At 45.4% G+C, this 16,451-nt stretch overlaps 1 protein-coding gene across 1 annotated transcript in view; it reads left to right on the top strand.

The window, feature by feature from the left end:
- ptprua (protein tyrosine phosphatase receptor type Ua) overlaps window positions 1-16,451 on the top strand; it is a gene marked incomplete at its 5' end in the record, with an annotated part of 259,054 nt that overhangs the window by 118,565 nt on the left and 124,038 nt on the right. Inside the window, one exon of the mRNA XM_080516344.1 lies at window positions 7,922-8,193. Within this exon, the coding sequence (XP_080372470.1) occupies window positions 7,922-8,193 (272 nt within the window). The remainder of the gene's footprint in view (window positions 1-7,921; window positions 8,194-16,451) is intronic.

Below are 16,451 nucleotides of genomic sequence, written 5' to 3'. Positions count from 1 at the left end.
GGGCAAGACAGCGAATGAAGATGAGCAAGTCGAAATTGAACATCTGGGATGACCTTCTGCGAACGCCCCCGTAGGGAGCCGGGGCTCTTCGATCACATGATCGACAACGGCGAGAAAAAAACAACAACAAAAAAACCCCCAAACTGTTAGCGGTTATTCGTGGATGCGGCGGGTGGGTGGGAAGCGTCAGATAAAAGCAAAAAAAAAAGGTGGATTAAAATGCATCGGTTTGGTGGAGGGGACGGCGTCGTCAGCGGGCGGAGTGGGCGCCGCCCGGCTTTATATGAAACGTTATTGATGGCGGCGGAGGGAGGCGAACGAAATATGACGCGGACCAACATAAAGATAAAAGCCCTTCGCTATCTTTCCTCTCTCTCTTTTCTTCTTTTACCCCCCCGCCACTTCCCTGCCCACCGCCTCTCGTTGCGGCTCCTCTCATTTTATTTATCCGTGGTGTAAGTGCGATAAAAGCGGGCAGACCTATGACTCAGGTTCCCCACCTCGCATCCCGATATGAATTCTGGGAGCTGAGGCCGTTCCCTAATCTCTTAATGCATGTTCCCTCGCCCTTGGCAGGGTCATGGGAGAAATAGATGGAGCCTTATCAGCTTTTATGGATTTATTGAGAATTTCTCTGCATTTGGTGTTTTTATTTTTCATTCTTCTTTTTTTTTTTTTTTCTTCTACTTCCCACTCTTTTTTTTTGGCGACGGCCTCCGTCTCTTCTGAGCACGTGTCTGTCTTCCCTGCTCACTGAGGTTATCGCCGATGCTTTAATCTTCGTGCGTCTTATCAAATTCATAATTACTGCATCAATCATGTTGAGTCACTTCATCATGCTGAGTTGAGAAAGACAACAGGGCTTTTATTTTTTTAAATTCTCGCTGGGAAACGGAGGCAAACCTTCAGGAACACCTGTTCCTTAATTCAGATTGTTAGTCAAACAATAGCTAATTAGCTAATGGTCTGTCTGATATTCTTTATATATAGATATATAAAGAAAAAGGAAATGTGGACATATGTAGGCTGCACTTGAGCCACTGCATGAATTTCATTGTGGGATTAAGTTTTTTTGTTATTGTTGTTTTGGTTTTTTTTTATAACAAAATATGATTTTTCTTTTTTTTTTTTTTTTTAGAAAAAGACGAAAAAAGAAAAACGCAACTTTTAAACACAGCGTCCATGGTGTGGTGGTGGAGGGAGGGGGGGGGGGGGGGGGGGGTGCACCTGAACGCATCACCCCGGGAGGGGATCTTTTCACAGAACGATTCTTAAAACGATTTTTTTTAACTTTTTGTTGATAAAGGCTTTGTACAGTGCTTGGAACACGGCTGGTTAGAAAAGTAAAAAAAATAAACAGTAGCCACCTGAAAAGTCGATGTGTGACGAGGCTAAATAGTGGCGTGAAGCTTGTTCACTGCTAAAAAATCGCCGTCATTGTTTCCGTTGAACATTTTAAAAGGTAAGATAGAAGTATTGCCTTATAGTCAGGAAATGACGGTAAATGGAGAAATCTCTCAGGCCACTGTTTCTAAAGGAAATGGCTTTTCGGTGCTGCTATGAAACGAGACAAAAACCGATAGTTTAAAACTTCTCCTCGGACTGAGACACCTATGAAATTTCCGCGTCTTTTCCGCGTCTTTTAGCATGAATGAGACAACTTGTTGGGGAACTTAGAAAGAAAGACACCTGATGATATTTTATAAATAATTTATTGCCCCTTAAAAAGGAACAATAGCCAAAGAAACGACAAAATGAACACGTTTCATCAGACATCAGGGTGAATGGATTCATCAACTAAATACTGAAATGTAATTCATAAAACCAAATGAAACAGTCGAACGTAGCAAGTAGGAATGGATTCCTCTTTTGGCCACTAGGTGGCTTCAACACACCGAGGCTTTCAGTAAGTAATATTGTGAGAGCTTGAGTCTATATTTGGCCGGGCAAAAGGGAGCTGCTTGGAGATATATGAATATACAGAGACACAAAGACAGAGGGTTATTGTGCCCGTGTTCCTGTGTTACTTCTCCCAATACGATCCTGTCATCGGGACACTTGGAGACTTGCCCTCCGACAATGAGACGATCCAGCGCTCGGAGCTGAAGAAAAAGCAATTTCGCTGCAGAGTCCCCCACACTCGCCGTCTCCGCCGCCGCCCTTGGGGAACTCGCACATCAAAGCGTCGGCGGCAGCGGGCGGACGGGCGAAGCCAGAGCCTGCCCGGCTTGCGTTGGTAGGGGAGGGGGGGGGGGTGTATCGGCGGCGTCCAAGAAATTCAGCGCGATCTCAAAGGACGGCAGCTGCTTGTTATCACACGATATTTCTGGCATCTTGACGTCTCATCCGAGCCTTTGTGGCCGGAGAGTTGGAGCCGAACGGCGGCCTGGGAGACTTTGTGACACACAATCTAAATCCTTTTATGTAGGAATACACCGATACCACTCTTTTTTTTGAAGGAATGCGTACAAGTGTTAACCTTTGCCGTGCGGCGCCGCTAACGAGCGTATCAGTCATCCTTTAATCATGTGTAGCCTGCAGCATATCTGTGGGCGACGCGTGACGCCACGTAATCCTCACTGGGGCTGCATCGGGGCGGCGCTCACGAGCACGAGGAGGCCGTGCGGCGTCGGAGGCAGGTATGCCGTCGGTACAACTCTATCTTTATGTCCATGTACATAATAATGGGGAAGGGAACTTAAATTGAGCCTTGAGGCGCCGCCGCGATTCAGTCCAGAGCTTCCTGGCGAGCAAATGTCAAGAGTCTGAACTCACACTCTCGGTGCACACGCCTCGTCGAGGATGCTGATGGAAAGGCAGACTTCCTGTGTACTTCCTCCAGATAGAAGTAGAACACGTTGCTAGCAATGGCGGCTCTATCGGCAAAAAGTGGTATAAAACGGCAAAATTCGACCGTGAATCTGAATATATAGACGCTGTACGTGTTCAAGAAAGGAAACCAAATGAGACATTGGGGAATCGGGATTTCCTTTGACCTCTGGCCTCTAAAGGCAGTGATGAAGGAATCAGAACGACCCCCCCCCCCACCCCCCCAGCGCTCCTAACTGGATACCGGACGGCCCCCGGCGTAACGCAGGCAGCACCCGGACAAACGACTTGATAACACGAGCGACACTTGGCATAATTGAGTTCATTCCGCTTTTGCCTTTTGCTTAAATGAATCGCTGCACTCAGAGAGGAAGGTTCCTCCTTCCGGAGCGCATTAAAGTGCAGAGAGCTCGTCTCTCGCCTCCCCGTCAGCGCGCCGGCTCCAGACTCTGAAATAACGCCGCCAATTACTCTCTGACAAATATTCCAATCTCTTGTTGAAAATGAGTCCACACATCACCTGCTAATGAAATACCTTTGCTTGCATCATCCTTTGATGCCTTGTTTTCTCCTGCTCCGCGAAAAACGGAAAGCAGATGGCGAATCTTGTGTGTATAAATAAAGCAACTCGCTGTTCGGGGGGAGAAGCAAGAAGAGGAACCGAGCAGGAAGATGAAAGCAGGAGCCATCGCTTGGATCTACGGCGTAAACTGCACATATATGTGCGTGCGTGCGAGAGGAGCGTGCGCTGATATGCGTCCTGCATGTCAGCGCGCAAGTATTACAGCCATCTCTCTGGTTTAAGCATTCCCCCGGCCGCCATTATGGCCTAATAACCGTGTCAGTATGATTAATGGCGGGAGGCTGGGCTCTGATTGCACTTTCCCTCAGCAACACTCGCCTCCATCGCCGGCTGCCTCACCAGACCCCGGCCCGGCCGGCCGCCGCCGCCGCCGCCGCGCCGGATGAGAAGGTTATGTGTGCAATTAGCACGCCTTCGCCCTCCTGCAGGCGGCTGCATCAAAGACGGAGGAAGCCTAATGATGATGGGAGATTAGAGGTCAGGGAAGAAGCCGCGGATCCTCGGGGCCACTTTAACGAGTCCGAACGCTAAATACAACACGCAGCTCGTCGTCGTCTCTCACGTCCGGCATTCAGCCCCAACCAGCGGCGACGGGTTCGGAGGAAGTTTAGGGTCAAAGTCCTCGCTGAGTGTCGCACGATGTGGATCTGAGCCTCTGCTTCTGTGACCTCTGGGCCAACACTGTCCTGATTAACTTTGAAAATAAGTTTATTAAACCTTCCTCGTCTGGCTTGTAAGCGTTTTCCTCACAAGAAAGTTTTTGCGAAAAAAGATGGTGACGTGATTGAACTGGATTCAGTGACCATCTGAACCGTAATTAGTGGTTTTTATCGATTAAGAATTAATTTGTGCTCAGCAGCAATTTAGCATCTTGTGAACTTCTTGGATGTTATGAGGTGAAGTCAACATTACAATTGAAACACCTGATGGACACTGAGGGAACTCGGCAGTGCCATCTAGTGGATGAAAGCATCTTAAATTAAATCTTCCATATTGTACATGTAAGGTCCACTTCAGTGGTGAATTACATCTACAGTATGATTATTAGAAGAGTCACGATGGCCAAACATACAATGAATTAAAAAAGCAAAAAACAAATACATAGTTTGTTTCTTTCATTTTGTCGAGCGGTTGGAATGGTAGGGACGAGCTGCAACCAGCAGATGGCAGTAAGGCGACTTCATCGATGCAAACTGCCGTTAAACCCAAAATCAGAAGAAGAGAATAAATGGACGATTAGATAAATATATCCGTATAACAAACATGGACGTACAGGAGCTCCAGATGGGGGAGAATACACATGGTCGCAGTAATATTTACAGTATTCAGTGTTCAGTGATTCATGCATGTTCAGATTTGGGCCGAACATACATTTTCTCTAAACATCGTCCTCAAATAGACCAACACCCCCCCCCCCCCCCACCCCCACCCCCGCCAGTAGGCATGGTGTGAAGCCAACAAATCAATAAGCCGAACCCGACAATCCCACTGCTGGATCCAAACTTACTCACCCCACTTAGTCACAGTTTGTCCATATTTATCCAGTTTCAACCCTCCGAGGTCCCAGATATTCTGAGTCCACGACGTCTAAATCCTCCCAGCAGATTTCTAATGGCCAGGCGACCCCCCCCCACCCCCCCTCCAGAGAGCCCCTCTAAAGCCTTGGCTTGTGTGCTCTCTCTCCAAGTGGCGGATTTCGAGGTCCTCCGCCGATCCTCTCAGCTTCTTGACATTTGCATCCAAAAACAACGGCTTGTATTTTCGCGGCGCCGGCGCCAGAACGCCGCATGACCCCGGAGCGGAACATTCCCACCCACATGCGTAACACAAGGCACCACGTCTCTCGCTCTCTTTATTTTATTTTATTTTTTAATCAAGCGCTCCTTTGTTGATCCAAATCGTAGCTTATCTGCAGTGTGTTCTGTTTGATATGTGAAATGTTGATCTTGCCTTTCTTGGCGGGAGCGATGGGACGATGACATATTCCTCTCAGGAAAACAAGGCTTTTCTAAAAAAAAACTAAAAACTGTCCAGCAACAAATCATTCATGAATGCTTCTATGTATTATTTGATTTTTTTGTTTTTTTTTCCAACTCACTGGTTTCTCGTGATATTACCATTCATTATTATTTATGACCAATTATTCCAATTGTGTTGTTCACCATTTCACATTCAATGAATCATAGATCACAGAATGTCCATCCTCAGTCCCTGGGAGGGTTTTAATGAGGTTTGTTTGGTAGTTAGATGATTTTCAATTAATGTTTCAAAGCCAAGAATACTTGAATTGATGTTTATATACTTTCTGTCTACAGAAAATATGCTACCTGCTGTTTGGTGTATTTCTCAGTTAATCCTGACTAATCGTGACTTCAGCACTGATTGTATAGCCTGATTATTAGAAATGGAGCTAGAATGAATTGGGAGTTTGAATTTTAAATTGCAAAAAATCTTTTTGAAAATAAAAATAATGAAGAATCGTGTTCTTTTTAAAAAAAAAATCTCTGCACTGAAAAAAAACCTTTTATAACAAATTGATGAATTCTAAAACGTCTTCTATCATTCCACCTTCCAATTCTTTCATTTAGTTGCAATGGCCCATAAAAGTGTGGGGTTTTTCTTGGAAATGCTCAACGTCTCAGGAAGTCCTCAACGTTTGAACGGTTCCTCACGACTTGACAGTTTTTTCTTGCGCTTCCACTTCTCGTCTCTTCTTTCACACACTTCCCCTAAATCACCATCGCTTAATGACAGTGGAGATTTTAAACGGGCAGCCATTGGGTTTCCTTTTATAGATTCCCCCCTGGTTTTCGAGCATCAATTACCTTAATTTGGGATCGTCAGTCGGCTGCTTGGAGGAGCGGGGAGGCGCATTACCGCAGGATTTGGAGAGACGGAACTCATTGTCATGAGCAGACGGCCTCTGATGGCGTTATCGACGGGCCTCGGAAGGTCTAATGATTTAATTAAGGCCAAAGAAGACTCAAGTTTTGAAACTTCCAAACTTGTGTGAACAAAACCACTGTGATCTGGACATGAGGGGAGGCTCAGATTTTGTACTTCCGTTTTGATTGAACATTTACGTTGTGTTTTGGGTGCCTGTTCCCATGACAACGGCGCTCGCAGCCACTGGAAACAACTTTTTTGAAAGTGCCCAGGCTCTGGCCCAAGTTGAATGTTGTAAACAGTTCTGTAGAATGAGGAGAGGAACAAAATAAATCCAATACAATGGTAAAACATGTAATAATATGTAATATAATATGTACGAGGCTCATCGTGACAAATACAAGTACAGAAACGATCAAATTACAAGGATTTATAAATCTTATTCCCACAGTTACAACATTTTAGGAATTTTAACCACCTGATCTATTTATGAAGCAGTTTTATTTGTTTTATTTTTTAATTTTAGAAATAGTAATTTAAGCATTTTTTTTCCCCATTTAAATTTTTTTTCTAGGGTTACTCACTTGAAAAGTCACTCTGGTCTGTAGATGAAACATTTTTATTTAATGAGCCTCATGTGGCTCCAGAGTGTGTGGGTGTGTGTGTGTGTGTGTGTGTGTGTGTGTGTGTGTGTGTGTGTGTGTGTGTGTGTGTGTGTGTGTGTGTGTGTGTGTGTGTGTGTGTGTGTGTGTGTGTGTGTGTGTGTGCGTGCGTGTGCGTGTGCGTGTGCGTGTGTGTGTGTGTGTGAGAGAGAGATTTTGTTACAAAAACAACCAACAGCGCCAACTTGTGGCCTGTCATGCTCACTACATTTTATTTTTGCCCTGTGAAAGCGAAACCTTTCCGAAATGAAAATACAGACGATTTGTTTTCGCTTCACTTCAACGTTGTCATGGAAACGCACGCCCCCGGGTGAGATTCCCACATTTGAAGGCCATAAAGCCAGTGGCAGACCCCGTCCCCTTTGTAATTTCCCAGCATGCACTGTGGCGGTCAGGAGGATCTCCGCTATGCTGCCGGGGTGAGAGAGTGACTCTTATCAGGCCTCCGTCCACCTTGAACAGATCTGAGGCAGCGCCGCCAAACTGACCTGAGCTCAGTGGAGGCGGTGGGAGGGGGGGGAGGAGGGGGGGGGGGGGGGGGGGGGGCAGCAGACCAAACACAGACAAACAGCCAGACAGGATCTCGCCACACATTCCCAGTAACAACCTTGAGCCTGTCGACTCAGACTCTCAGGCGCCGTCCCGGGGCTTTTCAAATCAAGAGAAGACGGACGTTCTTCAGCGGGTGAAAACTAACATGACATATCTATTCCACTCCGAGGTGTTACAGGTAAAGCCTGGAGTTGGATCTTGTTATTTTTGTTTGTACTGCAGGCCACTCAGCTCCGGCTGGCAGGCGGAAAAGGCTGAAATAGCTTCAGTTGTTTCAGAGTCTTTGCTCGGCCAAGGTCATCCCGCTTTATTAAGTGCAAACTTTGAAAGATCTCTTTATCCCTTCGAGACCTCGCGGCGAGTCCCGAAAGAACTCTTCTGTTAATGGGTGCCCTCTTCCGTCCGCCAGGGTCCTTCATGATGGTCAACTCCTCGCAGCACTTCGGCGGCCAGCGGGCCCAGCTGCTGCTGCTCCCGCTCAGCGAGAACGACACCCACTGCATCCAGTTCAGCTACTTCCTGTACAGCCGCGACGGCCACAGCCCCGGGGACCTGCAGGTCTACATCCGCGTCAACGCCGGGTCCAAGGGCAGCGCCGTGTGGAACGTCTCCGGCTCCCAGGGACACCAGTGGCACCAGGTGGAGCTGGCCGTCAGCACCTTCTGGCCCAGCGAGTACCAGGTACACCTGCCGCTCCGTTATACCCGAGCGACGTTTATTTGTCTTAACCCTTAGATGCACACGTGGGGTCAAAAATGACCCCACGGGTTGTATATTCGTCAACATCTTTAAAATGAAAAGTTGTAATATATTCATATTCCAGGTGTTCCTCATAAAACGTGTTTGTGACATGAGGCCATTTGTATTTTTATGTATTTTTTTCATAAATATTAGTTTATGTATCACAAGGGGGGGTCAAAGTAACACATTTGATCACTAATTTCCTCACACATCATAATCTGTCAATGAAAAATAAGTTCATAAATGTAGGATCATACCTACATGTACGTTACTGGGTAGAACTGACCTCCAGGGCGGTGAGACTGATGACATCACATGTTTAAGTGGGATAGTCAGAGTTGCTAAGAATTAAGTTTCATAGAAGACAAAATCTGCAATTTCTTCAAATTAATGAAAAAAAATTAATACAAATGCAAATGGCCTCATGTCACAAACATGTTTTCTGAGGAAATACCTAGAATGTGAAAATATCGCAACTCTTTTGTTTGAAAGGTTTTGAAGAATAACAAGCCAGTATATTGCCAAAACGCATTGATTTGAATTGGAACGTGTGGAAGAGTGTAGGTATTGGTAGGTTGCGCATCCAAGGGTTAAAAAGGGACCTGAAGGATTGTCAATTTCATTGATTGGCTCGTTAATAACTCAGTCGGCTGACTTAGCGGTTAGCAACGTATACCGGGCTCGTCAATAACGAAGAGTCGCGCGTTGTTAAAAACCCCCTCGAGCTTTTGCAGCCACTTTCCCGTCACGTCACGCCGCCGTCAATCAAATGTGATCGCGCCGCTGTCTGCGCCGTCCTGATGAAGGCGAGCGGTTTTCAGCGGCAAACTCTAATATATAATATATAACAGATAAAAAATGCGGCAATTAAAAAAAAAGCCCCAAAGTTAATTAAAGTTTCTTCATTAAATATTCAACTTTTCACACCAAGTTTTCTGAGATTGCTTTGATTGCCATCCCTTCGCTGGAAAAACAAGAGCGTTTTTAAGTTGATTGAAAGAAGTACCGTGAAGCCTAATTCATACTATATATAGGAAAGCGATGTGCAGACGTTATGCGTTTGAACTTATTGGCTCAAGTGAACTAAATATAAAAATATGTTCAGTATGAAAGTTAAATGGAACCTAAAGGAGATGAGCTGTTGTTTAGAGTTCACTGGCTGATGTGATCATAGCTAAAGAAATGTTTTGCTGCCATCAAGTTGATTCAGGTGAATTAAAATGTCCAATTTTCTGAATGACCTCAAAGAGCTCCCAAATATATTGCGACAATAGGCAGTAACGTTATTTCATACCCATCGATTAGAATGTTTACAATTAATTTGTTGCTTTACTAAATGACGCAGCCGATGGACATTTTTCATTATCTTGGAGGTTTCGTATCAAATAGTTTTACCAGCAAGAAAGAAATTAATCGATGCTTTTACGCCGAAAAATAATAAGTTTGTTGATCACTGTGCCTCTTCAGCAAAAAAGTCACGGCTCTCTTTATTACTCTTTATTGAGATGCAAGGACAGGCAGCCGGCGGCATTTCTGCCTGTTCTGCATCACATGTCAGGAGTCCAGTGGTTTCCAGTCAAGGTGTCACATATTTATGCTTTTAAGCCAAAGTGGAAAGTTGTTGTTGTTTTTTTTTTCTCAAGCAAACCCGACTGATTTTCTGCCAGAGTTTGGGTTTACGCTGCAACGATATCCATTTACACAAAAACATGGAAGATTATGTAGTTTTCATGTTGGGCCACTAGTGGGTGCTGTTTGTTTTTTTTTTGGTTTTCTTTTGTTGTTATTCAATGAAACTGTGTACACACATGGAGCAGACAACAATACACTCGAGTAACACGGACTGAATGATTGAAACGAATGAGTAAAGTCACATTGGAGTCTCAATGTTGGACTTATTACATCAGAAGGAGTGACGAACACTCCTGCCCCCACACACACACACACACACACACACACACACACACACACACACACACTGTAATTTCTCTCTGGGGTTTAAAGCAAGTGGATTTAATCAGCCAGGCTTTGAAAGCGCTTCTCTTTGCCCCATTGTTCAGGGATGCTGAGTCACTCTTTGTGTCAAGCACAATTTAGCAAAATGTCTGTACGGGTCAATTGTCCACGCTGTAAAGAAACGATCCTGGCGCACGTACATGGCGAGCTGTTGTGGCCACAGTGTGAGGGAGAAGAGAGAGCGGTGTCGTGACTGTTGGAGGACGGCGCTGATGGATGGACTCATACCAAGGATTCCTGGTGGAGATGTTAATAAGGTCCGTCGTGACGCATTATGTAATAACAGTGCAATATGTTATACATTTTCAACTCGTTATGTAATAAATTTTGCCACATGTTGTAATAAGTTATTACATATTGTAACAGTAATTACAAAATGTAGGTGTTTAGAGCCACATCATGTAATAATGCTGCATGTCATGTAATAAATGTGTCATCATGATCATTCTATAACGTAATGCAGATTGCATGTGTTTGTCTTGCAGAATTTCAGCGCACCCATCGTTTTTGTGTCAGTCATAATTAATTAGTGCAGCTTCTGTTTCTTGCTGGTAAACACTTTCTCCATTATAATGAATAAAGTTACATTTGATTTAGGACTGAGCAATAAAACATCCTCTAAGTTTGAAAAAATAAAAATAAAAATCCTACTAAAGCTGGAAAGCTTAATGTTATTCTGATGGCATGATGGATTTTCTAATTAAGGCATCAGTTTTGATGATTTATTACATAATGCACCAAATATTACTTTAGGATAAAAAAGGAGAATATCCGCATTTTGTTATTACAAAATTCAACAATGATTATTACGAAATGCAGCAGATTATTAGGAAGTGTTATTTCAGAATGAGTTGAAAATGTATTCCATTATTACATATTGCACCGGTGATCACATAACGCGGCGCCACAGGAGTATTTCTCTCGTGGAAACCAGCCAATTGTAATTAAACATGCATCACTACGGATATCAGTTTGCGCACGCGTCTATGTAATAGAGTAATGATTACTCAGCCATAATGTCCAGCCATACAGCCTTTCACTGAAGCATTAGCTGGCCGCCGCACTGCCGTTGCTCCATTAAGTAGTTCACCGGTCACCAACCCATGAGCCACGGTTCCTGTCAGCCGCAGCAGCTTTATTATCCCGCTCCCTCTTTCTCAATCCACATCGCAGGAATTAGCAAATTGCTGCCACGTCATACATCACCGTAGCTTCAATGGCTGTATAATTACAGCGGGCATGTGTTTGGATTGTGTGGTTATTTATTGGTCGATTTACCTGTGTGCTGCAGTGCAATCAATAGCGGCAGTGTTTGACGGGCCCGTATTGCTCGGCGCCGCTTTATTAACGGGCCGGTGTGCAGCTTGTAAGAATCTGATGACTGGATGCAGCCCTGCCTCACCTCATTACTGCGGATAATTTATCCCCTAATGCTCCTAATGCTCCCGTACCCCCCCCACACCCCCCCCACACACTCCAAGCCTGTCACCCCGCCACCCCCCCGGAGAAGCAGCTGGTAATGAGAAGGCGTAAGGGATCGCAGGAGCGTGGGTTCTCCCAGCAGTCAATTGACCTCAATTCGGCGCGACCCCTGGCGCAGGGCATAGTGGTGGGGTGTGTGTGTGTGTGTATGTGTGTGTGTGTGTGTGTGTGTGTGTGTGTGTGAGTGTGTGTGTGTGTGTGTGGGGGGGGTTGCTTCTATAACCTTGGCGCTACTCGGAGCCCCATCCCAATAAATCAAGAGCCAGTTAATGAGATTAGAGCGCTGCGCAGATCAATGTGGACGGGGCCGCGCCCGCGCCGTTCCTCGGCGAATCACCAAGAGCCAAACTGATTCAAAGTAATGATTTTTTTCCCCCCCTCCGCCCCTTCCTGCGCCGACGCTTCAAAAGTTTTCCCGCCACGCACCGCCTGCAGAGGCAGCGGCGCTCGCAAGAAGGGGAGGTTCAGAGGGGTTTTGGCGAGGAGGCGGGGGATCGGCGTGACAATCAGACAAGTCGGCCCCGGGCGGGGGAGTTTGCTCAGCGCCGCAGTGTTTACGGTTCGGGCAGGCGTGCATACGCAATGTAATCTACTACTCCCGGCTGATGTATGTCCAAGCCGCTTGAGCGATGAGGAGGAGCTGCTCGGTAAACCCCCCCCCCCCCCCCCCCCCCCCCCCCCCCCTTCCCCCTCCCCCCTCCCCCCCACCCAAGGCACTCAAGACACGCGGCAGATTCCTTTATTTGTCCTATAAACCGGGATGACGGGCAGCAGGTAATGAAGCAGGGCAAAACCAATGCAGATGAGTGAGGAGGCTTTAAACGCGGGCCTGCGGGGACAAAACGTGTCGATCGGGAGCCACATCCTCTCCACCTTCCTCTTCTCTCTGCCCCGGGATGGCCGCAGCCGCTCTCTTTTTAGCCGCCGCTGCAGCGCAAAGCCGAGCGGAGCCCCCTCCTCCCCCCCCCGCGGGGCGGCACTCGTCCATCCGCCCGGGCCCGTCGATAACAATCGCTGTCCGGCGCCGCCAGCCAGCAGATCAGGCCCCGCAGGCCCGCCGAGCAGCGGATCTGCACCGGGGGAGAGGACTTCAGAAGGCTTGGAGGGGAAAACGAGCAGCTGTTGGTTGGATGAGATTAAATCCAAAAAGAAAAAAAATCCCAAAAAAATAATCATGGAGCGTCAACACGCCTGAGGACAGACAGACTGCTTCAGAGATATGTTGGACTGTGATCAGAGGTGTTCTCGGCCTTTAGCAGTCGGGCCTCCACTGATAGGAGGTTTTGCAAACGGCACCACCAGTGGTTCTGTCTTCCAGATGTCCATTGTTGATGACACCATGGCACATTTCCCACCGGGAACTTCAGAATGTTTTTCCATCCACAGTAAAGTGACCCAATAAGTATTTCCTGGAACCGTTTGGTTACCGTAGCGATGGGAGAGACGGAACTCCGCCGTGGTTTTGATCAGTCAAAGTGATTTAGCGGTGCACTTACAAATCCTCACAATGAATATTAAAGAAGAGTGGCTGAACGATACAGCGGCGATATCGCGGTGATTGATTCCGACGCTAAATGGCTCGGCGTTGCGTTTCCCGTAATGGAATCTGCTCATCAAGATCCATCCTTCTTTGTTCGAAGACGTTCATTCATTTGTCTCGAACAGCTCGGTTAATCCCGATGGCTTTATCTGGAATCTCTTCAGGAAGCTTCAGCGGAACCTCAGAAGACATCATGTGACTAAACCATGGCCTCCATCGATTGACATCATGACCTGGGTGAAGAGCTGCTGTGTTGATCAGTTCCCACCTGTTCTTTGTTTTTGTTTTATAATGTTGTCAGTTAAAATGAACCAGCACAAAGTGGCTTTAATATATAGTTGTAGTTTTTATGTGGAAAATGTGACCAAATGGGCTGAAGCATGGTAACGGGTGTCTGTATGACCTCGAGCTGCTCCGGAGAATCTTGAGTTTAAACCAGATATTTTAGTTCAGGAGCCATAAACAGTCCACTCTCACCCTGAGTGGACCAGACTGGTAAAATAGTGCCACAACAGCTTTTATTTTCAAACTACAAAGATTTTCTTTGCTATTCAAGGAAATGTTTGTATTTTCACAAAACCAAACAATTACTACAGAAAATGACCACAATCTCAACATAAAGCCAATTTTAATGAAATTCTCTGCTGCAAAATACAGTGAAATGTTAATAAAACAACTATAGCTGTTGCATTATGGCTGTTTTTACAAATTCACCATGACCGCATGGCTTTGAGGCTAATGCTAGTTTGCTAACACGGTTGAGATCTCAGCTCGGCTCTCAGTGTTCTGTCCTTCACTCTGAAGAAATGTGTGTGCAAAATAAATGTTTACTTTGAAGTTTTCACCATTTACTGGTTGGTTTGGCCTCCGAGCCTCCGACCGGCCGGTTCTGGCCCACGGGCTTTATGTTTGACACCCCTGGGTTAGATCTTTAGATCTAAGAGCTTATTTTTCCAGAAAGTAGATGGATGTTTGCACATTTTAAAATCTAATCAGGTTCCTAAAACCTCTGACTTTTGCACTAAATTCTTTGATAATTTAAATAAAACTCCAATTCCTCAGCTCTATTCTGCATCAGAGCTCCTGATGTTTTTTTTTTTCTTTTTTTTTTATTCCTCGAAACCTATTGCTGTAATCACGTTGCGCACTCTCCACTTTGAATACCTTTTTATTGACTGCTACAAATGGGACGCCCTTGAGCTATAAGTTCCTAAGAATACTGACATGATGGAAGCAATCGATCTCCTATGAGTCGATTATGAACATAAAATATTTCTCAGAAGACCAATGTGGTGTTTACTAAGCAATTAGTATTGATTGCTGGACTGAACCGTGAACATGTGGACCAGGCCGTGATGGAGAAAGGTCATGGGTCCTCCTGAGCACTTTGTTATGCATTTATTTAATTGATCTGCTCATTTATAAGACTTCATTAATAGGAGGTAGTTTCCAAGTAGGATGTAATTGTAAATAGATAAATGTAATGAGCTTTCGTGACCATGAGATGTCAAACAATAAAATAAATAAGACTGGAAGAAGTGTTTATCTGGATTAATTATGGGTGTCAGTTTCCATCATATCGACATGTGAGATCCATTTATTCATAATACACCCTCGAGTGTCCAAAGCCATTAAACTCAGTGACTGAAAACAAAACTTTTTTTCAAAACGGTTCCCAAGATAGAACTTTTATAAAAATACCTCCATCTCTTGTGTAAACGTGGGGAAGCTCAGTTTGCCCAGTCCGATTTTCTCCTGAGACCTGGTAGTTTCATAGTTAACAAGCCAACAATGCATTTTCACTTGAAACGGCGTGCGGTTTTCAAAACTAAACCTTGCTCCGGTCTTGAGGCTAAACTTTAACCGCCGTTTCGCGTTTCCCTCTCTTACTCGTCAGAGTTGCTCCTGTCATAATCTCTTTGGATACTAGAGGGTGTATTACGCATGTACAGATTCAATACGTGGATGCTTGTGCAGCAAAACTTTACCTTTACAGGTCCGACTGACTCAATTTGATCACTTTGTGTTTGAAATTGTTAGAATCAATAGCTGAATTCAGTACTACTAGAGTATTACTGGCTATTTTCCATGGAGAGAAATTCATTCCATACCCATCTTGATACATATTGCCTCAATCAATGCACGTTGTATGGTGAGTGATTTCACTTGTTCTTTTTCTCTATTGTCTTTCGTGCTCATTATTTTTACACGTGATTTTTTTTTGTATTTCATGGTGCGTGACGAGGCTTCCCCTCCCACCGATGCAGCCCTCAAGTGACTAGAAGCAACCGGACTTGTGCAGTCAACCAGAAAACACCAAGGAGTTGCATATGCGCGTCGCGCCGTGCAACTAGTCGCCGTTTTCTGCTAAATTTCACACATTTCCCTCAGCTTTACTGGTTGAGACACTTGAGCAGCGGCATGGGGGGGGCACTTTCTTTTTGTTTCGTTCGAGGAGAGTTGGTTTTATGCCGTTACAGGAAGTGGATGAACCGGCGCCGGCTGACAGCGCGATTATATCAACGCGTGTCATTTGACTGAGTTCGCAACCTCCCGTCTTCGGCTGCGACGGACGTGGGCGTGACACTCATTGACTTTGGTGGAGAGATTGTCTGTCGGAGATCGGACTTGAAGCTGTCAGCGCTTTGAGGACGGCGGAGAAATGTGTTCAGATGGCTTCACTCATTGGCTGTCAGCTTGGTTTCTGAAAACTAAAAGATGGGCTCCTCCGGAGAAACGCACCCGTCTCCAAATACCATTTGGGTTCTTCTTTCCTCGTCGTCTCCGTCTCGCCGTCTTAATCTCAATTTTCAGTCCCTTCCCCTGCGTTCGTTTTACTTCTGTGGCCAGGGAATTAGATAAAATGTTCCTGTTTTAATATGATTACCAGGATAATAATATCTTACAGCTTTAGTGAGATCTGAAGATTAGAAATGACTTTATGGTTTGATTGTTTCCTACAATAACTCGTGGATGTATTTACTTCCTGTAATTACTTCTATCATATGGCGGTTATTGGTAGCGGCGGAGTCCACTGCTGGATTTCTTACTTAAACCCCCTTGGATTAGTCACTGGCAATGCAGCAGTCTCACTTTTCATGCCGCTATATTAAAGCTGCATCAAGTCAATTCTGATGCACACAGACATGATCTGACGCTT

Source organism: Blennius ocellaris (assembly GCF_963422515.1).
Source record: "Blennius ocellaris genome assembly, chromosome: 20".
In the NCBI taxonomy this organism is placed as follows: domain Eukaryota; kingdom Metazoa; phylum Chordata; class Actinopteri; order Blenniiformes; family Blenniidae; genus Blennius; species Blennius ocellaris.
This window is presented reverse-complemented; position numbering and strand designations above follow the sequence as displayed.